Raw genomic sequence first — 23,315 nt, 5'->3', positions numbered from 1 at the left:
TGTCTCCCCACACCATAAAAGGAAGTAAATGAAACCATGTATTCTGTCTATTTTGTTCACTTTTGTTTCCCCAACCTAAGAATACTAGTAAGCACATAAGAGGCACATAATATATATTCTTTGAATGAAGGAATACAAACATCTTTTTTCCATAGGTATAAGTCTTGGTTATAAATACTACCATGGAAGATTGGGAATAGAAAGTGGTGAACATTTGTATTAAGAAACTTATTTCAGCAGAGTTTCAAATAGTAGCAAGAATGACAAAAGTAGGATTGAATGTTTGAGCAAAGTAATGAATTTGCAGTAGAAAAATCAAATAAAGGGCTATATTATAAAAGTATATTTCTCAGGTACTTATAGTATTAAAAAATCTTCAACCAAGACTTACCACAAAAGCAAGAAATATAGCTCTTTAAAATATAGTAAGGATGAAAAATAAAACTTGGGTGTTTTTCACATGACAGAGAATTTTTTTCTAGATTTATTAAAGTAGCTATGTATTTATGACACCTTTTGATGCTCAAATACAAATCATATAGTAGACCTTGGATGTGTGTTATATATAACTAAAAGTCAAATTGCCTTGCTGGTCTAGATCTTTGACATTTTAGAAATATTGCTGAGTCTAGCATAGTGAATTATGTTTTAATTTTTCCATTATAAGAATGAAATAGGGATTTATTTTTTACCCATTGGTGAAATTTGTACTTATTTTAGAGAATTCAAGAAATAACATGGAGTTTTCTTGGATGCATATCCTACACTTTTTTCCACTTAAAATTTATTTATAATTACAGGACAGTTTAGGAACCACGGGTTCCCTGGATATGCAGGAAGAGCCTCATGAGAATGTTCCTTACCCAAACAAATCTTTAGTTAATCTCCACCTTTATCTCACAACTGACTCAAATGGATCTCAAGCCCACCATGGAAGGAATGCACACTGAGTCTCAGACCTACTTCATGACAATGAGCACCTTCTGACTGCACTCCTAAACTGCACCTTAGAGCTACTGACTAACCCATGAACAACCAATGGAAGGCAAATTTGCTCATCTGTGCCTCTATGAAAGTTGTAAACAATAATAGAGAAACAAAAGCAATAAAGTTTCAATACAAAAAATGTATTTCCAATACAGCTTTGATGAAACGGCACCCACTTAAATAGTTATTCCCAAAATCCATCATCACCTATTTCTCAATCTATCTTTCCCTTTGGTGCTCTTCATAATTTGTAGTTATATATTCCTTGTTTAATGTCTGCCTTTTACACAAATTTGTACCTTTCATGAAAGCCTAGAGGGGTCTGCTTTAGTGGTTGTACATAAGTTTACAATCAAGGTCTAAGTAAGAGGGAATGGATGAATGAATGAGCAAATGAGTGAATGCATGAATGCAAACTATGAGTTCACTATTTGTAAACATGTGTTTATTTTACTTACTATCTGGTGGAAACACTGACTAGAAAAATCTCAGTTGGAAGCTTCGACATTTACAACTTAAGCCATAATATATCTATGGTTTTTTCATCCCTAATGACTCTCTCCCGCACTTCGCTACAACCAACCACTCCAATGACCACATCTTGGACTTTGTGGTTCCCCAAACATCCCCACCTCTGAAATTATAAAATGAGATATTCCATTCTCTGATCGCATTGAGCATGTATTTCCATCTCTTCTCATATATTCCCAATACATCAGTTCCTCAACCACTAGTCTTCCTTTCTAATGCCGACTTTCACCTAGCCTCTTTTTTACCTTCTTCCTCTGCGGTTTGGATTCCCTGGCCCAACACTCCAATCACTCCCTACCCAGTATATTAAATTCCCTTGCTCCACTGCATTTGCATCATTCACACGGTAGAGCTTCAAGCAAGGAAGAGCTGGGCACACAGTGGTTAACAAGGCAGACAAGCCTCTGCCCCCACAGAGCTGACAGCCCATTAAGGAAAGCAGATATAAACAACTAGGTATAATAAAATACGACATGCCAGGTAAATCGGGAGGACTAGAGCACAGCAGAAACTGAGACCCAAAGATCTCAGTAGCCTGCCTGTCCTGCACCTGGGCTGGGTTGCTGAGAGCTCTTAAGAAAAGTACCCAGATGGACAGATTCTGGTTGGCAAAACCAGTTTGGTCTTCAGGGTCCCCAGACTATCCTGCTATGATTCCCTTGTCAATTCTCTCTCACGTTCTCCGTAGTGACTAACTTCCCCACTCCCCAGCTACCTTCTTATTTCTACAGATAACTGCCTCCCATTCACAGAGGAAATTAGCACTATTAGAAGAAAACACACTGGGTTAAATAGCCTCTGTTTTGGAAAACCCATAGCATATTGGCACAACCAACATTTCCTCTTTTCTGCTGACTTCCATAGAAGAAACTTGTCCTCCTCTCATCCACAGCTTATCACTCTGTTTATTCTCCGGATTCCATATCCCCCTTTCCTCCAGGCAACAAACCTCCTTCTAATTTCTACCCTCAAATCCCTGAGAACTTCATCCATCTTTTCTCCTTCTCCTGGATCCTTCATGTCCCCTCCCCCTTGGTTCTTTCTCAATGTTTATTCATTCATTCACTTAGCTCTTTAATATTTTTGAACACTTTCTATATGACAGGCACGGTGTTAGGCTCTGAGCAATGTAACAGTGAAGAACCTGACAAAGCCCTACCCCTCACTGATGTCACATTTAGTGGGAGGAGCAATAAACAATGAATGAAATCTAATGCAAGGTATAAAATCCCTGGTCTGGGTAAAGTGTTAAAGAATGACCCTGGAGCTCTTTTAGATGCTGTTACTTGTGTTACGTATGTTGTGTGTGAAATAAAATGAGAGAAGAAAGAAAAGTCTTGGAGAGAAAAGAAGGGTAGAGAAATTAAAAGAGGAAGTTCTTGAAGGTCAGCACCATAGGTACTTTTTATTGTGAATGGCAAATATGCTCAGGTAGGCGATAAGAAGTAACTGGCAATGAGGAAAAAAGTGAAGGTAATTCAACATTGCTCATTATTTTTTTAAGTAGCTAGTAGGAAACCAAAACCTCATTGAGTAGTAGAGATTTTAAAAGTTGGCAACTTCATGCTGGTCTTTCTCCCTGGGGACAACCTCAATGAACTTTGATTCCTTTTACTAAAAGCCATAGCAGGGAAGAGACAAAGGAGGAAAACTGGGAGGGTATTTTCTTGTTTTATTTTGTTTTCTGGATGGATGGGCCTCCTGAGAGAAGTCCAGAAGGCCAGACTTTAACTTCCTAAATCACAAGATTTCCTAAGAACTATATGCCATCATTCCTGTAATACAGAAAAGCTCTTAAAAAAATGGAAGTACCCCATGACCTGGGCGATCACACTGTAAAGAGATACGTGAGACCTGTCCTAAGAAGAAGTCACATGGGGGGAGGGAGAGCACCGGAAGTGCACTGGGAGGGGAGAGGCAGTAAGTACTGCATTGTGGAGCCTGGTTTGGGGGTAGAAAGAGCAAGAAGCAGCAACAGGACACAAATCACGATGTGTATAACTAAGAGAGGAGTGAGGTACAGAGGATGAAAACCTCCCAAAAGAAAGGATTTGCCATGAAGGTATTAAGCAAGCAGAGAGGGAGGCTTTAAGCCTGACAGACTAGAAGAACAGCGGGCACAAAAGAGGAAAATGGAAGAGAATATCAGGACAGACCCTGATCTGGCCATCCTATGCTAGAAAACACTGAATGATAAATAACGTCATAGCACCTTAATCCACTGGAACATCAGCGATACTGAGACTTCAGGGGATATATAATGCTTTTTGTTGATCAGTAAAGACTTCCCACCACATCTGTAATATCTGAAGGTCGACCCTGAGAATTCCCAGGTCATCTGTATGTTTGATGCCCAGTCTCCTCACTCACTACCTGGAACAACACCGTGCCTTTCTAAATGAGGCACGAGTGTAGAGTTTGTGTAGCTGGGGGGAAAGAGGAGAGTCTAGTGGAGGGCAAGTGGCAAGACAGAAGAGAGAAGGCAGACTGAACAGCTTCTGGGCTCTTCAGACTCCAGTGAACGCACAGGCACGCATGCCGGTTGCAGCTGGAACCCTTGTGCCGCTCGCTCTTTCCCCAGGCTGACCCTCACACATAGCAGGAATCTTGGAGACGGAGAGAAATTAAAACTGAAGCCAAGAACACAAGAACAGTGATGTGTCCTCCAGCCCGTGTCCAGTGTCTCCCCTTCAAGCCTTGCAGCTGTAGCTGGCTAGCAAACTCTACCCCACTGAGGTCTCAGCCGCTCCAACCAATGTGGAGGAACTTCGAGTCCCCTCTCTGCTCCTCCCAGTTGCTCTTTTTCTCTTTCTAGCTGTTTTGAAAGTCATATGAAGCATCTTTTTCAGCCCCCTCTGGAGGCTTCTCCTCCAACTACTTCAAGGCTCCCCCTCGGTTGAAGAGCCACCCACGATGTACAGCTGTGGGTCTTCAGTTTACTGTTTGCTCTAACTTTACAGACATAACAAAGACCCAGCTGAGATTACAAAAGCACAGGGATGGCTGGGAGATGGTGCTCATGATAGTGTCCTTGGAGATATCTTTAAGCGTAAGATAAAGCTCTAAATGAGATCGGGAGAGACCGTAGGTTGTTTTTTCTTTGGGTGCATTTGATTTTGCTTCCTATTTTGGATCAAATAAAAACTACTCCCAAGTGTTCTTTAGTCTCTTCTCCTTCCTTCTGCTTTCCTGTCTCTTCAATCTTCTCCCTTCTCAGTCTCCCCTTAATCAGACAAGCACAAAGAGTTTAAGAGGAGGAAGTTCCTGGGGGCGCCTGGGTGGCACAGCGGTTAGGCGTCTGCCTTCGGCTCAGGGCGTGATCCCAGCGTTCTGGGTTCGAGCCCCACATCAGGCTCCTCTGCTGTGAGCCTGCTTCTTCCTCTCCCACTCCCCCTGTTTGTGTTCCCTCTCTCGCTGGCTGTCTCCATCTCTGTTAAATAAATAAATAAAATCTTTAAAAAAAAAAAAAAAAGAGGAGGAAGTTCCTTTCTTCCCATCCTCAAGCCCTGATCACGTTTGTAGGTTTTAGAGTAAATACTCTCTAGCTGCCTGATCCTTACCACAGTGTCAGCAGTAGTTGAAGGACATCCGTAATGAAGAAAATACAAAATCGACAATCCACAATTGTGAAACACCAAGCAGAAAACAAGGGGAGACCTTGTTCTTTTGAAAAATGTTAAAATAATAGCAAGTCTCTGTCCCCCCCCATGCTCAAACAACGAGTTAATTCAGCAATTTGGTCTTAAAATAGCAAGTCCCTACAAAAGCAAAGAAATAGACAGGAAAGAGCACTGGCGTCTTTACAGCACTAACAATACCTAAGCATCATACAATCTACCAAACATTTTTACAGATGCCAGAGACTCTGAATCTCAGTCTGAGTCTTTTTTTTTTTTTAAAGATTTTTATTTATTTATTTGACAGAGACAGAGATAGCCAGCGAGAGAGGGAACACAAGCAGGGGGAGTGGGAGAGGAAGAAGCAGGCTCATAGCAGAGAAGCCTGATGTGGGGCTCGATCTCAGAACGCCGGGATCACGCCCTGAGCCGAAGGCAGACGCTTAACGACTGAGCCACCCAGGCGCCCCCTCAGTCTGAGTCTTTGCCAGCCAACTCCCCAAGGCCTTCTAAATCCTGGGTCTCCCCTCCACTTCCCACCCTCCATTCATTATCTGCTGATGCCACTTAAGCTCTACTTGATGTACTGCAATTTCCTCATCTACAAATAAGCACCAATCTTCCATCTTACTTTTCATGCTAGTGTAAGGATCAAAGGAGATTCAGTGAAGATAAAAAGTAGTCAAAAATATATAGCGTCATAAATGTAACACGCATTAATATCTCTTAAAGAAGTCATTGCATAAAAGAACCTCTTGACAAATTAAATTATTTTAAATTGTTAAAAGATAAACTGAGGCATATTTAACATTTTAAGAGTTCATTTGAGCAAAAATCCATTCCAGTCAGGCAGCCCCAAACCCAAAGTGGTTAGGAGTACACTCTGCCCTTAGGAGCCAGGGGAAAGACTTATATAGAGAAAGTGTGGAAGCAAAGAATGGAAATTATTTGATTGGATATGGCTTGGTTTTTTGTGATTGGTTGTCCTTAGCATTTTGATTTTCTGATGTTGGGGCATTTACAGGCTTACGTCACAAAGGTACCAGAGCCACATCAGTCTAATGGCCTCTTTGTGTAATGAATTTAACAAAATAAAAATCTTAAAAATTCCAATCACGTGATTTCATAGAGGTTCTGTCAAATTACAAGTGGAATAGGATAAGGTACTGTTTATATATTAGGGGTATTAACACATTTAAAAATCATCGCTCATCATTTCTACTCTTTTTTTTTACAAAAATAGAATGTTAGAGCAAATGTACCTTGAAAAAAAATATAGCCATTGATATCATATATAACATGGACATACTTTTTAGATTTGGGTGCTAGATAAAAATTAGGCAGTAATGTTAATTGTATAACTAAATATGATTTAATTTTATACTTTGTTAGAACATTCTATAAATAAATTCACAATCAGGATATAAAAAACCTTTAGCACATTACATTCCCTCTTTATGGCTTAGAAGATAATGGTCGCCACTGTCTAGTTTTAGGATCTTCCCTAGCATTCACCTATTAAATTCCTGAGCTCCTCGCTTGCATTCTTCATTTCCTTCTTCATTCTCTTCTCTCTCCTCTCCCTGCCACAAGGCTCACCGCAAACCCACCCAGTTCATGATGTCGACCGTCCCCCTAGCCCTGCGGTCCTCAGTGCATTTCAACACCTCACAGACACGGGCCCCAGGCTTCGGCAGCAGGCCATCACAAGAACACATGTGCTGGCCAGCCTAGAATCTCTTTCAGCACCAGAAGGAACATGCCCCACTTTGCAGAGTCCAGCCTTAAAAAAACATCTGCCAGATGTAAGGGTAGAGTTCAGGCACGGAGTTGGGGATTAAGATTTTTCATCCACTGCTTACCCAGTCGCCATATTCAGACCCCCAGGAGGAGGAGGACAGGTTCTTAAACCCACTGCAAGTAAGTGTCTGATATTGTCAATCCCATGCAGACAGACTCTCTAGCTCCTGTCTTTCCCCCTCAGTACTCACACTCCTGTAGTAACCAATTTATCCAGATTCTCCCCAGAAATCCGGGGTCCCCGTGAACTGCACAGTTGGTGAAGGATGGAAAACCAACATACTCCCTGCATCTCCAGGGCAGGAAAGGTCAGCTGCAGTTCTTGTTTGAATGAAAGGCCACAGGATAGAAGCACATACCTCACAAACCCAGAGGAACCCTGCCTCATCGTACGCATGTGGGGGACGAAGGGTTAAGATGAATGGAGGAACAAGCGTTAAATATTCAGGCACCACACACCACATGAAAAAAACATCCTGCTTTAAGCCAAATTTATACCCGAAGTTTCCGTAAAGCACACGTTTATGCGTTGGCACTCATTCTATTATCTTGCTTGCTCTCAACACGCTTGTGGCTGTTTGCGCTCCATAGTCTCCTCATCTTATCCCTTCAGCTCACTGGCCTGTACTAACATACAACCTCGGCTCCCCTTGGGGACTAGCTGGGTAACACCTTCCCAGCCCGATGGAGACCCAGGAACCCTCTTTCCCATGCTTCCCCTGTAGAAGCCTCCACCTCGTCTCCCCTGATCCCGCTCATGTTGCCACATGCTATGCTATTACACCAACACATCGTAACACAATCTCACATATTCCCTTCAAAATCTATCTTAGAGCTTTCCAAATTACACACTCACTCTACAATGCTCAAGAATTTGATGGCCAACTTTTTGCTTTAAAAATTGAAAATTGGCAGGAAATGACAGTATCTAGTAATACCACAAAATAAGCACTCTCTCTAGGGGAAAGAATAAGACATCATCTAATACTGCTATCAAATTTTCAGGTCCCTAAACTCTGTAGTTCTTCCCTTAGGGGATGGATTATGTTGCAGAATAGTATTTGGCCTTTTTTCTGTGACTGGCTGGAAAAGTGAGTCCCTATCCTAGAGGTCCAGTTTATTCTTAAAGGGTCCAGCAGAAGGTCTTATAGGCCAGACCTAAAGAAGAAACCATCTCTTCTAGTGTAACAAATTGCTTTGGTCTTTTCAGGAAAGTGAGGACATCTTATAGATTGAGGAAGACCTGAATGGGTTGTCTGGGGAGACCAGAGTTTAAAAATCAACTGAAAGTACAAAAGAAAAATTTAAGGACCACGAGCCACCATGGGAAACTCTAAACTGGACACACAGCTTGAATTATACTAGATCGGATTCATCCATTCATTCAACTCATGTGCCAGGCACTGTCTCAACTCGATCCCCACCCTGATCCAGCTGCCAGTAATCTATTAGAAGGTTTTGTTTAAATGCTAGCCTTCACTGGGGTGCCTGGGTGGCTCAGTCAGTTAGGCATCTTACTCTTGATTTCAGCTCAGGTCATGATCTCGAGGTCCTTGGATTGAGCCCCACGTCCCATGCTGGGCTCCACAGTTAGTGCAAAGTCTGCTTGAGGATTCTCTCTCTCCTCTCTCTCTCTCTCTCTCTTCTTTTGACCCCCCCCACTCATGCTCTCTCTCTCTCTCTCTCACGTACATAAATAAATCTTAAAACAAAACAAAACAAAACGCTAGACTTCACAGGGAGTAGTTACATTATCATAAATTCTTGGTTACTTTTTCAGGGTTTTCCTATGAATTGTGCTTAGGATCATGTGTATATCATTGGGGGATGAGACATCCTCCCATGTATAACCCAGAAAGGGGTTTCCTTTTAAAATGTCATTATTTTATATTAAAAACAGGAGAAAAGTTTATATTTCTGACAGAATATATTTTCACAAGTACATTTTATCTGTTCTCCAGCAAACACGTTTGTTTAAAGCGGACATAATATTACTTTAACCATTGTTTCTTTAAAAGAAAAATAATCAGCTTACCTGTTTTTCCCTCATTTTTATCTTCTCTTCCACAAAAAAGAAAATTAACTCTCCTCAAATCAATCCCCACTTTTAAAATAGCTTATGTAGCCCTAAAATATTTGGACAAGTAGGTTTAGCTTGCATATAGGAAGCTTCAAATGGGTTATTAATGTTTTCAGTGTTTACTCAAAAAAGACAGAGAGAGAGAGAGAGAGAATGTTAATAATAAAGGGAGGAGTGAGGGAAAACTTACTTGAAATCATTTCTGCCCTCTGGGTGTGTCTAGTAGGGAAGGTTTACTGCTCAATATGAAAGTCGACTTTCTGGTTGTTGCTTTGCTAAGGTCAGATAGTTCCCGCACTGCTACAAAAAAGTTAATTTCCTGTTCCATTTTTCCTGAAGCATTTGTGCACTTGGCTAAATTAATGCTAGATTTTCCACCAGGGAAGAACTAGGCTTACGGCTGAAACTATTGGAATGCTATTATACTTCCTATTGCTTGTTAAAGAAACAGTGAAACATCAAGAGGAAACTCAATTGTGACAGTGTAATTTTGGACTCCTAGTAGCATTCTGAAACATAACTGCATAACTTGACATTTGTGTAGCACATTATACTATAACTTTTTAATGAAAAAAGGAGTATTCTCCGTACTCACATTTATGTTGCCTATATGCATTCTTTTCCCTCAAGAGATGCTAAGTGCAGTGAGAATATTTTCATGACATTATCCTTTGGGATGTGTTAAATTAATTGAACACAGAGGCTATTAGACTGAAGTGGCTGTAATGCACGGTGGTCTAGGTAAGCAAACCAAAATCTCAGCCTGTAAATGCCTCAAGGTTAGCAAATTAAAACCTAAGGACAACCAATCAAAAACAGCCAACTAGGATTTAAGCTTTAACCAATCAATAATTGTCTTACCTTCCTGTGCCTTTTCTCTATTAAAGTCTCTCCCTGAGCTCCTGATGAGGAGACACTCTTAACCACTTCCGGTTTGGTACTGCCTGATTAGAATCGATTTTTGCTCAAACAAACTCTTAAACTTTCCAACATGCCTCGGTTTATCTTTCAGCAGATGTGATCATGTTGACTCCCCTGCCTTTTATAATCTCCATGTTTTCCAAAACATTCTGAGCTACAGTGCCTACCTTGACCCCATGACATCTCTGTAACACATATTTCCATCCTTATGCCACAGGCTACAAAAAGAAACCAAAGAAGTCACTTGTCCATGGTTACTCAACTCTTCAGAATTGGAACTGGGCCCCCATTAGTTCTTTTTTCTTTCAGGTTTTTGTTTAAATTCGAGTTAGTTAACATATAAGGTAATGTTGGTTTCGGGAGTGGACTTCAGTGATTCATCACTTACATACAACACCCAGTGCTCATCGCAACAAGTGCCCTCCTTAACACCCTTTTCCTCTCACCTGGAGAGAGTGAGCGGGGCACAGCAGGGCACAGCAGGATCCGCCTCAGATACACGGACCTTTAACAGGTGTACCACCACCCCAACGCTTTTCCTTATGTCAAAACCAGGAAGAAACACCAAGACCTGGGGGCTATATTACTATTTAACGAATTCTCTTTTTTCCCCATAGATTATTATGAGGCTTTTCCCTTGCCTAAGTCTCCCACACTGGTCACTTTTTCCAGATCCCTCTCTTACGCATAGTCGGAATATGCTTAGGACAGCAGATATGAGCTTTGATTTGTCAAAATTAGCTGTGAGGTGTGTTATAAGACACTGGCTATGAAAAGAATTAAAATACAAAAACTGGTGAATAATTTGCACTTTATAAGTCAGGGAAGATGTGCTACATTCCTACTACTTGTAGGTGAACACTTTCTTGAGCAGGAGGGGAAGGAAGTATCGTGCATCCGGGAAAAACCAGTGGAAAACTTGCGTTTGACTCATCTGGAGGTGTCGGAGAGAAACTCTGAAGACAGCTAGCATAGAATATGCTACCTTAAACTTTGGCCTAAGCAGAATATAATGAAGAAAGCACATAGGCTGAAGATCAAAAATAGGAACTACATAGGAGCATTCTTGAAAAAAATATATAATATAAGCCATTTATAGTGCTTGTTTTTGAGGTCAAATCTTAAATCCAGCTTTTGTGGGCAGGAAAAACACCAATATTTACTAAACACAAACCCTGGTCAGCCACCATGCTTGGTGCTTTCAGACACATATTCAATTCTCCCAGATCAGGCTTAGGTAGTTCCATTTTTCCAGTGAAGAAATTCAGAGTTTAGAAATCTAAGTAAAATCTGCCTATGACCTATACTAGTAAATGACACAGTTAGAATTTGAACCAGGTGCACCAAAGGCCATGTTTGTTCCACAACACGCCTGTGCTCTATTAGACTTCTTATTCAATGTACTTAACAGGTCAGAAGCCTTGATGGAGATAGTTGGTCTATTCCCACCAAAATGGAGGGTCTCAGAGCCTCCTCCCCCTTCCCTTAGGAAGGTGCTCCACCGGGATGCACTATAAGCAAATCGGCAGGGGTTCCACTGAGAGTCCCCAAGTAAGGATTAGAGATAACAAATGTAGTTATATTTCACAACACATGATTGGGCCCATTCTGCTCTTCCAAGTCCATGTGCTCTTCTTAATAATTATTTTGTGTCATCTATTATTTTGGATCGTAAGTGAATTAGCTTCCCTTAGTGAATTTAATTGAAAGTTAAAAATTTTTTTTCATTAAGATGCTTGTATATGGCAAAGACTCAATTTATAGTTTATTATTATACTCCTTTTTAACCCTGTACATAAGTCTAGATGTTTAGTTTTACATTTTGAACAAGTCTCTGAAAAGTGCAAACACTGACAAAGTACTATTTACCATGTAAATTTCCAACTTTGGTATAGTTTCTGTCAGAGAACACAAATCCTGTTTTAGAACATGAGCTCATCCTTTTAGTGAGAATGGCTTCTTAGAAAAAATATCCAAAGGAAACCAAAGGGAAAAATGAAACCAAACATTTCTTTCACCCCAAAAGGCCACAGACTCGAAGTTGATAACAGGAAGCACTTTTTATAATGTGAGTGTATCTAGCGGTTTCCATTTCACAGGGTTTATGTGAGTTTCCAATTCCATTAGAACAAGAAACAGAATTGCTTAGAGGGAGAAAGAAACAGAAGCTATTGCTACTATCTTGAAAAAAAAAAAAAAAACAAGAGAATGACACCCATAAACTGATTAATTCTTTGATTCATAGGAAATTTAACATAACTTGCTTAAATATGGGCTTCATCAAGACTTCATTAAAATTTATCTAATGTAAGCAAATTTGAATTTGTTTAAAATTATCTCGGTATGAACAATTTTTCACCCATGTGCATATTTCATTATAAAAATCTAACATAGCTCTAATCAACTATCTCAAAGAAATCCACAGGCATTAAATGCTCATCAGGCAGCCCAACTAACTCTGTAAAAGTCACATATCTGTTAGTATGCTGACATCATCTCCTGAGAGCCTCCTGTGCATAGACCCCTGTATTTAGATTCCCACCAGCATACTTTTTAAATATTTACCTTCAAATATGGTTAAAATATAAAAATACATAAAAAGAAAAGCCCAATTTTTAGTAGAATTAATCTGTTTAAAAAAAAGGGAATTTCTTCATAGGGAGAGAGGTTAGATGATGGTGACCAAGAAGCCAAGAGAGATGGGAAGTAATTTAGAAAGCCACATTGGTTGGAAAAGGATCTTCTCCTTTTCCCCCTCCTCCTCTTTCTCCTTCTTCTTTTTTTTTAAGATTTTATTTTATTTATTTGAGAGAGAGAGAGCATGCACATGAGCAGAGGAAGGAGCAGAGGGAGAGGGACAAGCAGACTCCACACTGAGTGCAGAGCCCAACGTGGGGTGCAATCCCACTACCCTGAGATCATGACCTGAGCTGAAATCAAGAGTCGGCTGCTTAACCAACTGAGTCACCTAGATGCCCCCTCCTTCTTCTTTTTTAAGTATGGTAGATACTTGAAATCTCTTACAGGATAAAGATCCCAATGAGACAAAAAGCTGAAGAGAAGGGAGAAATGGATGAAAATTGAAGCAGAGTCACTGTAGCAAAATGGGAGATGGTTAACCTTAGCCACAAGTATAAGAAGAGAGGGTACAGGAAGGAGTTCAAGGGATACTGGTACAAGAAAAAGATGGGGTGGAGGATCTGAGAGCTCAACAAAAATAAAAAAGAGAAGGAAGGAAGACTTCCTCTCATTTTTTCATCTCTGCTTTAAAGTAGGCTTTCTCTGATCCCCAAAGTCACAATTCATTCATTCATTTATTCATTGACTAAGTATTTATTCAGGGCTCACTAAGTGTCAGAGACTGTTTTGGCACTGGGGCCAGAAGCGACAAACAAGTTAAATCAAGTACTTGCTCTTAAGGAGCTCATATTGGATGTAGTGAGAAAAACAATAAACAAATAAATAAATATATGTTTGTTCAGAGTCCAAAATCTTAACCACTTTCCTCTTCTTCCCATCCAGTTCATCTCTCCACATTCTCAACTATAGCATATCATTAATCCCAGCATCTTAAACTTAAAAAATAAAAAAACAAAAAAAATTTTTTAAAAGATTCAGCCCAAACCAAACACCTTGCCTACAGATAAGCAGGTCTGACTCTGACGGACATAGCAGCTTTACCAAGTTTTGTCTTGATTCTAAAGGCTCATTTTAGGGGCACCTGGGTGGAGCAGTCGTTAAGCATCTGCTTTCAGCTCAGGGCGTGATCCCGGAGTTCTGGGATCGAGCCCCACATCAGGCTCCTCCACTAGGAGCCTGTTTCTTCATCTCCCATTCCCCCTGCCTGTGTTTCCTCTTTCGCTGGCTGTCTTTGTCAAATAAATAAATAAAATCTTTAAAATAAATAAATAAATAAAGGCTCATTTTAGTGAAAAGACAACAGCTTAGACATAGGAGGAAAGGGAGAGAAACTCAACAAAGCTTTCCTCTCAGACGCTCCTTGCCCAGGTACTCATGTTCACTGCAGCAGTTACTTCTTGCTCCCCTATTCTGTGAAGGCCGAATGTTAGGGTCTGTAGGACTACAAGGATGAGTATATCCTCAAGGAAATTATATAATAGTTCATATTTCTTGAGCATTTTCTACGTGTCAGCCACTTTAAGTGCTTCACAAGATTTATCTCATTTAAGCTTCATGTTAGCCTTGTAAGGTAGGTGATAATATATCCATTTTGAGGTGAGAAAATGAAATCCTGAAGAGATGAAGAAATGTGCCCAAGGTAGCAAGGTAACAAGTGCTATTAATTTGACTCCAGAGCTCATGTGCTGAACTACCCTGCCTCCCCAATTCTATTAGTTTCCTAGGGCGGCCATAACAAAGTACCACAAAAGGTGGCTTAAAATAACAGACATGTATTGTCTCACAGTTCTGGAGGCTAGATACCTGAACTCAAGGTGTCAGCAGTGCCATGCTCCTCGGAAAACCGTAGGGACTGCTTCCTTGCCTCTTTCTAGCTTCTGGTGGTGTGCCAGCAATCTTTGGGGTTCCTTGACTTGTAGCTGCATACTCCAATCTCTGTCCTCATCATTACATGACATGCTTCCCATGTGTCTCTGTCTTTGCTTGACTGTCTTCTTATAATACCAGTTATATGGGATTAGGGGCCCATGATACTCCAGTGTGACCTCGTATTGACTAGATCTATGACAATCATATTTCTGAATTAGGTCACATTCTGAGGTTCTGGAGTTAGGATTTCAACATATCTTTTTTGAGGGGGACACGATTCAACCCATAATGCCAATGAATGGAGAGAGTATATGGAAATAGAATGGAGAGTATATGAATATAGAATGGAGATAGTATACGGAAATAGAATGGAGATAGTATATGGAAATAGAATGGAGATAGTATACAGAAATAGAATGGAGATAGTATATAGAAATAGAATAAAGAGTATATGGAAACAGAATGGAGAGTATATGAAAATAGAATGGAGACAGTATATGGAAATAGAATGGATATAGTATACGGAAATAGAATGGAGATAATATACAGAAATAGAATGGAGAGTATATGGAAATAGAATGAAATATACAGAAATAGAATGGAGATAGTATGGGAAATAGAATGGAGACAGCTAGAAAAACACAGGTCTTACTCTAATCTTATCATCATTATCAAATCCATTTGTTACTCTGAAAGGCACTTCCTTTCCGTGAGCTTCATTTTTCTCACTTATAAAATAAAGATCTTGAACCTAATGATCTCCAACTTGTTTCCAGTTCTACATTCTCGTGTTTCTCATTTCTAAATAATTGTAATGAACAATAAGTTCTATTAGGGATGCTCAAGCACACATCAAGTCATGGAGATAAGGTCTGCCACCAAGAGGAGGTGAAATTCCAGTTTTCAGAATGCTTTAAGAATGTTTGTGAAGATTTCTAGAGATATTGATTAGGGCAGACTTGCTGGAGGGGACTCCAGGCAAAGGCAGAGATGGTGGCATTTGGAAACAAGGGTATGGCTGGCTTATGGATTACGAACAAAGGCAGAGTGGACATAAGGCCAGAAGAGGATGTTGGAACATACTAGGCATGAGAGGGATGGATACTATTCAAGTTAGTGTGTTCAGTGTAACAACTACTGAAGGATATTTAGGGAGACGCTAAAGGAGTTGCACATAGATGGCTTATAATGTGCAGTAGATTGAAGGGGAAACAATTAGGCTACTAAGAATAGTATAGATTAGTGGCAATGAGGACACAGCATTAAGACTATGAAGGTAAACTCTAAAAATTTGGAATATTAAATAGTTATCATCTGGGTTCATTTGGGGGACTTGGGAAAAGCCCACTTTATACCAGTCATGCAGGCTTGTTTTAAGGTGTTACTAAAATTACTTAGTATAATAAAGGGCCAGTTGTGCATCATGGTTTCAGAGAGAAATCAGAAGTCAGAGCTAGAAAAGGAACAGAATGTCTAAAGGCACTATATAAACCACAAAGAGGACATCTAGGAATAGGCCAGAAGCCAGGGGGTTGGAAACAGACTGGGAAACAATATACAAGTTGAGTTGGGTTGAAACAAATGGTTCTGAATAAGGGTTGTGAACAAGGCAAGAATGTCGTGGACTTTATGAAACAGTATAAATATAGTTAGTACTGCTCAACTGTACACATTAAAATGATGAAGAGGGTGAATTTTATATTTTGTGTTTGTTATCACAATGAAATTTTTTAAAAAAGGGTAACAATTAAAAAGAGAAAAAGAGAAACCTGAAAAATGTTGTGGCATTTCTAATTTGGAGCTGGCCATGTGGATCAGTGACAGGCCTACAGATTTAGTAAGGAGTAAGACCAGGTGGATTAGGTGGGGGCAAGGTAGAGAGAAAGAGCAAGTAGTATCAAATAAATCTAAGGTTTAAAACCTATTCATTCAGGAGAATGTGGAATGGGGGAGTCCTAGTCACAGACACAGGGAGGTCAAGAGGAGTCATGGATTTGGGCATGAAAATTTTGAAAGAAAAACATTTGAGTTTTCATAATTCTTATCACCCCTCAATAAAAGATAGCAAGAAATTGGAGATTCACCTCTGGGGGTTGGTTCAAGAGTGAGATCCAAGCTAGAAATATACCTGGATAGGTTATCTATACAGGTTGAAAATTAACAGTATGCGAAGTTGATATAATCACCAAGGGAAAGTATAAAACAAGACCACTGAATTTGGCAATGTCTACTTTTAGCATCAGAGGAAATGTACCCTGAAAGGAGACCACCAGTTATCCATAGAGATCAGAAAATAATACCATTGTGTCATGGAATTCAAAATTTCAGGAAAGAGTTGTTGACCAATAGTGTAAGATGCTTCAGAGAAGAAGGATGTGGATGAAAATAAATCATTTCATCTGATAGCCAAGGGCTCACTGAAGACAAGTTTTGGTAGAAAAGCCCAAATGTAAAGGAGAAGGGATGGGTAGAAGTGGCCAGTAAGTGGGTTTGGTGGATTCTAGGTACAAAGAAAGCTTATTGTTATCAGTTATAAGATGTTTACTGGCCAAAGGAATGGTCCAATGGAAAGGTCTGAAATAGCAATATTGTAACTAAGAGAGAGTAACTCTGGAACCAGTTCTGGTAAAGGTAGAAAGGAGGTGTTCAAGAACACAAGAGGAAAGTAAGATTTGGCAAAGCAGAGGCATTGGGAAACAGCCTTGCAACTGGATCCCCTACCTTCAATTCTATTCCTTCCAGTCCATTCTGCAAGATGTGTTCTGGAATGTTCTCTACAACGTAAATCTATTTATGCCACTTTTTGCTTACCACTCTTCAGGGGTTCCCTGTTGCCTTCAGGATAGAATCCTTATCATGTCCACATTTCCACATCTAGACCCTGCTGAATTTTCTACCTCATTTATTTGCCTTCCTGCTCTGCTCCCCCCAACACATTACACACACACACACGCACACGCACGCGCGCACATACACACATACCCCCACACTCTGAATCCTCCAAATCTATCAAGCCATTTAATTTCTTCTTTGTATATGTGACGTTTTCTGCTTGTAATACGTTTCTCTTTCCCCAATCTTTCTAACTACTGCTCATCTTTCAAAATGTTCTATTAAAGTTATGGATTTCCTAGCATTTTTTTAACTACCTATCTGTCTCACGGTGCCTTTTATTTCTGTGTCACCAGTGACTAGTACAGTGTCTGGCACAAACTGCTCAACAGATAGTCACTGAAGGAATGAAGAGAATGAAGGAATGCATGAACGAACTGAATTAGGAAGACAAAGGGTAAAGATGAAATGAGAATTTTTTTTCAGTTGGGAGGAGAGCTCTCCGTGAGATAATTACAAACATTTCACTTAAAGAGAGTGATGCCATTTCCCAAGAGTAAGAGCACATTTCAACATTTTCTGTGGCTTTTAGAAAGCAACATTATCATAACTACTGTATCAGACACCAGATCACCTTGCCTCACATACCCCTTCAGTGGACATTACTCACGCCATGACTGTGGTAAGCCATGGACACCATTTTTACCACCATGGCCACCACAGACCTGGGAGTTCCTATGTGCCATACTGATTGAGAAGGAGGAAACACCTTTGCCCTGACAGGACTGCACTCACTGAGGCCCTTGTTTCCCCAGTGGCCACCCTGAGCGTCCAGGTAACACTATGTGGAAGTAGCATGGGACAACTCTAACCAATGAAAGACAGAAGAAGGGAAAACCCAAGGGATAAATTGCTTGCCCTTCCTGCCCCTCCATCACAATGTCTGTTCTGAGAGCAGAGTTTAATATAGCCTCTCTGGTTGTGTCTCCCATAAACACACCTATTTGTCTTTGCTCTCCCAATTCCTTTTTCCCCCCTACTCTTGCATCCCTGGGATTGCAGCATCCAATAAAGTGTTAGCATGTAAGTGCTTGCCTCAGGTTCTGTCTATAGAAAACCTGGGCAAAACAAGCAATTTTTAGAAATTTTCAAATGTTAAATATATTATGCATTATTGGAGACACAAAGTTAGAGCATTTTTGTATGAAAACATTCGATTATTTGCATTGGATTATGGTTGTATACTGGGAAGAGTTGTTGTAGAGAGTAATCTCAGAAGGAGACTGGAGAGTCCAGAAGAAATGGAGAGTGAATAGTCAAGCAACAAAGAACTACTAATTCTCCTTGTGGAGCATCAACAGGAGACAATCAGTAACACATGGCTATGGTGAGTATAAACATATTCTCCAAATAGTAAAGTTTCCATTAAAGGAACGTATACTAAAGATGTATAGTAAGCATATTTTCTTCCATTGTGTCTGTATATAATTTAATGTGCTTCCTATGTTGTGAAATATTAAAGTGTTAGCTTCCAGGAAAAAAATAAATCTACTGAGTGATCTACTTCAGTGAAGACAAATGAAATTGTCTTCAGCTTACACATTAAATTGAAATAATTTTAAGACATGGCAGATTATCAGCCAAAATTCAAACAACTAAGGTTGGGAGAAAACCCAGAAGAAATGACAAAAGTACAGCTGCTTAGTAAGGTCCTTTGGAAAGTTCAAATGGAAAAAAGAATTAAAATTTGGCCAGAAGAGGGAGAGTACTCCCTCGCTATGGAAAGTTGGCATATACAAGACCATGATCTCAATCTGTATTGAAAACAGTTTTAGACAGTGAACCAAGTCCCAGCTGTAAAGGTGTTAAGGGCACAGTCAGTCACCCACTTTAAATATCTGCTACTACAGAACCCTCTGTTGCTAGGCTGATAAAGTACAAAAGGTCTTCTCTTAGAAAGAATCGCAACCAAAGAGACTGGGAAATAGTTACTGCTTATTCACAAAGTACGAAAACTATGATTCGAGAAAGACTGTGAGTGTATTTTAGTTTCTGAATGTTTATCCCTGTAGACACTACAGCATTCATCGAAACTCTTTTCCAAATGTCCTCACATGGATTCTTTCATTAAGATTTTGTTTTCCTTTTTTGGATTTATAAATCCAACCCCAACTTATACTTCCTGGAGGAGCAATTAAAGTTTAAATGCATTTCTTTTTAAGCATTTTGTTTGTTTCTTAGTATTTCTTTAGGTCTGAATATCTGCAGGGGATCATGATTTTTCCCAGACAAGTGTGCACATGCATATACACAATATTTTGTGTGAAATGTCTGCGTTTGGTAGTCATCTTATAAATCCAAATACTTCCTGGAATCCATGAACCTTAGGTCAAAATCAGCTATTTTAAGTAACTTTAAAAATCACTTTAAAATGAATGGATATTAGTAAGGGAAAGCCTTAGAAAAATGAACATTTTAGTTTGTAAATAAAAGTAATACCAAAACCTAAAATTTCTAGACAGAAACAATGCTTCTTCTATAAAAGGTATATTTTAGTCTTGAGGAAAATCTACACAAGCATCTCATCAGTGATTTTTTTTTAATGAACTTCATAAGGTAGCTCTTTTTGAGAAGGATCTATATATTGATCCCAGCGACATCTGTTTCTTCACTTTAGCTATCTTACAGAATATTTAATCTTTAAAACTGGATTATTATTTGATTCTCTTTTTTTTTTTTGGAACATGTGTTATAAGGAGAACTAAGTTATATCTGGTTTTAACTAACTGCCACATGATTCTTTCCTTTCTATCTATAATAAAAACTGGCTCTAAACCAATGGCTGACACAAGTTAGTTAAAAATAGAGATACATGGCAAATGTTTGGAAATTGACTTTTTATATCCATGGGCTTCTGAATTATAATTATGAATTTAGAATCTTGCTTATGATTAAAATATTTAAGACTATGAATAATTGGGGGGGGAAATCATGTGATTGGCATTTTTTTGTGTGTGAAGAAAATTCTAGAGTGAATGTTTTACACAAGCAGCCAATAAGTTTCAGATGGTTTATAAGTAGCAGGAGATCCAAGGCTGAAATGGAATTTTCTGTGACAGCCTACTAATAACAGTTAACATATGCCTGTGTTACAGGCAAAAGCAGGAGTCACATAAAGTCAAGCATGGAGTAAGAAGAGCTGTAAGTTAATGAATAAAAACCTCTTTGTCCAAAATTCTTAGCACCAATTTTTGGTCTACTTAAAGACCAAAACCATCTCAAAAAAAAAAAAAAAAAAAAAAAAAAAAAGGAGCAAAGCCATTTCAAATCTTTTTTAAAGAAACTGTACTTATTAATATTGGAAAAAAAAAACAAGAAGTGACTTTCCAAGTCACAGGTGACAACCATTAGAAATCTGATGTATTCAAAAAATGTAAATAAAAATTAATCCTAGTATAAATGAAAAAATACAGATTCTTCAGTGATGTTAGAACATTTAATAACTGACTCACACTTGCAGTTGGAGTTTCATCTGGAAACGTCTCTAGTTATATTATCTGTTATTCTTTGTCATGTTTCTTGACATTGTTGATAAACTAAGTCACTCAAATTTTTAAATTTTGTTTGTTCTAACCTATTATATTGTATTTCAGTAAGTTCTTACAGTTGTGGTTTCACCAATTGTTATCAGAGCCTTGAACTTATTTTGATTTCAGCACCAGTGCTGTGATAGGAACCAGTGGGTGTACCAAGTTATCCTGCTAGCCCTGTGGTCTGCCTACACTTCTCTGAGTGTCCGCCATCTTACCTGTGCAATGATGGCAAGCATGCCCACCTTACCTACCTCACAGGGTTATGAGTCTGAAAGGAAATACATACAGGAGTTCTTGAAACAAGATGGTAGTAGTACTGGAGGCGTTAGAATTTCAACAGGAAATTCCGCTCCAAACAATATACCACAATCGTAGGATCTACCTAAACCTACTGCAGATATAAGATAGTACTTACAGGTTCCTAAACTATCTTGCTATACCTCTTGCTGGAGCATAGAAATCAGTTGGCTTTGCTGCCATGAATTTTTGCATACGTGTTTTTCTTTTTCCTTTTTCTTTTTTAGGCTGGATTATTTTAAAGGTCATTATCTCACTGACAGGCATGTACAGAGTGGTATATTAAAATAGAAATCCTGTGGGTTTTTTTGTGTGTTTTGTGTTTTTTCCCAACATTTAACAACAATTAGTAAAATTAATTAGAATAGCGTAAGTATAGAATAATCAATATTTTCCAAATTCTATAAACAATAAAATGCAGGGTGTCAATTCATTTGAGGAACCATATTATACTATTCCTTTAAATGGTTCAGAAATAACTATGTTGCTTTAGAAATCTGCTCACCAATGAAAAATCAATTTAATCAATTATAAAATGGCACTCTGGAATATCTTTGAGTATGGAACGGTCTGGGCACCGTTTAAGAAACACTTGAAGAAACACTCAATGTTGATCAAATTTTATGAAACTTTGATTTATGTTCCTGAACTGTAAATCTTCAGATCTCTCAGACTCCTAATACTTTAGAAAGAATTCACATCACTCCCACCAACTCCAAACTGTCTGTTTCATTCAGCTGAAAGGAAGTGAAATTCTAAGAGAAGAAATAATGGCCAGGACTTTCTGGAAGTAAATATAAGAAGCCCAAGTTAACATGTGTCTCCCTGTCATAAGGTCACTCTCTGGGCCGTTGTACACTCTGGATCCCTTTCAGACTTCATGGAAGTTAATTTTAGTTTTACAGAAAGGACAGAGAGAGGCAGGGTGCTATCTTTACCGAAAACGTCAAGGTTACCTTTCTGATTTCCTGCGCATTACCGGAGAGAAGGAAGCACTGTTTGTCCGGGGAGAATTCCTTCTTGCATCTGCTAGCCTGGGTTTCGGGAGGTGTGTTCGGGGCAGCCCCAGGGACAGTGGCTGTGAGCTTCCTCGTCCCTCGCAGTGTCAGGGTCTGGTAGAAGAGACAGATTGCCACCACCAAGCCCACCAAGAAGGGCCGGGGACAAAATCGCCGACGACAAGGGAATACTGGACGACAGACCATGACCAGTTCAGCTTCACTTGGCCCCTGTCCACGTTGCCGGAAAAGTCATAGCAGCTATTTTTTGTCAGCATGAAAAATAGAGATCAATCTTCTTTTTCCACAATTGAAATCAAGATCGCTCCATCCCCGCTGAAGAACTTTCCGAAGGGTTCGTGCCAAAGAATCATAGGTCCCAAAAATCTGAGGCGGTTAATAAGATCCCTTCCATGGATGACAGTGAAACGTGGCTGGCCTGGGTTTAAAAAAAAAAAAAAAAAAAGACATCCAAATAATAGTAGTTGTAACTAATAACCTGAGTGTACCCCAGGCTGCCAGACTGTTGCTTCCGGTAATGCCTTATTTCCACGACATCCTTAAACTCACAGCCAAGACTTCACAGGGAAAAGAAGGAAAGAAAAAGAAAAACAACCCAAAGTAAATCTGGAAGCTGGAAGCAGCACTGAAGAGCGCAACAGGTTAAAACCAAACGTGCCTGTTGCCCCGCGGGATGCAGGCCAGCTTGCCTCAGCGGTTCCTCATTTCTCCTCCGGGTTTAGCGCAGTCCTGCTTCCAGCCTTTCGCGTCTCTTCGCTGCTTCCCTTCCTTGAGATTTAAATTGCACTGTCCCGCAAGCATTCAGGGCTTTTAACATAAAAAGGGAATCCCCGGTGTGAATGGACGTGGTGACTGTCAGGGTTCTGCTTGTATTTGTTTCATTCCGCTCCAAGTTCAAAGTTCTATGTACTTACTCGGTTTTCATCCTTTTAGCCAGACAAAAAGTTTCCATGATCCCCTAATGGACTGCTGACCGAAAGCACTCGGAAGGAAACACCCAGTTGTGTGACTCCAATTCATCTCCCACACGCGGCCGCCCGGCCGCAGACACACCGCCCCCCGCGCGCCGCGGCAGTAGCGGCGGGGAGCTGGGCCCGGGGACCGCGGCCGCACGGGCCGGCGGGTGGGG

The 23,315-nt window shown here is 39.8% G+C and overlaps 1 protein-coding gene across 5 annotated transcripts in view; it reads right to left on the bottom strand.

Annotated features, from left to right (window-relative positions):
• The window catches only part of CPED1 (cadherin like and PC-esterase domain containing 1), a 262,492-nt gene extending 239,177 nt beyond the window's left edge, over nt 1–23,315 (bottom strand). For all 5 annotated transcript variants that reach the window (XR_008956469.1, XR_006410657.3, XM_026510149.4 and 2 more), the window contains exon 1: nt 22,124–23,315. Coding sequence is in view for 3 of the 5 variants with exons in the window: in XM_026510149.4 (XP_026365934.3) it covers nt 22,124–22,372 (249 nt within the window). In the remaining 2 variants the exon portion in view is untranslated. The remainder of the gene's footprint in view (nt 1–22,123) is intronic.

The sequence above is a fragment of the Ursus arctos genome, unplaced genomic scaffold, assembly GCF_023065955.2.
Source record: "Ursus arctos isolate Adak ecotype North America unplaced genomic scaffold, UrsArc2.0 scaffold_3, whole genome shotgun sequence".
Lineage (NCBI taxonomy): Eukaryota > Metazoa > Chordata > Mammalia > Carnivora > Ursidae > Ursus > Ursus arctos.
The sequence above is the reverse complement of the archived record's forward strand: the minus strand, read 5'-3'. Positions and strand labels throughout refer to the sequence as shown.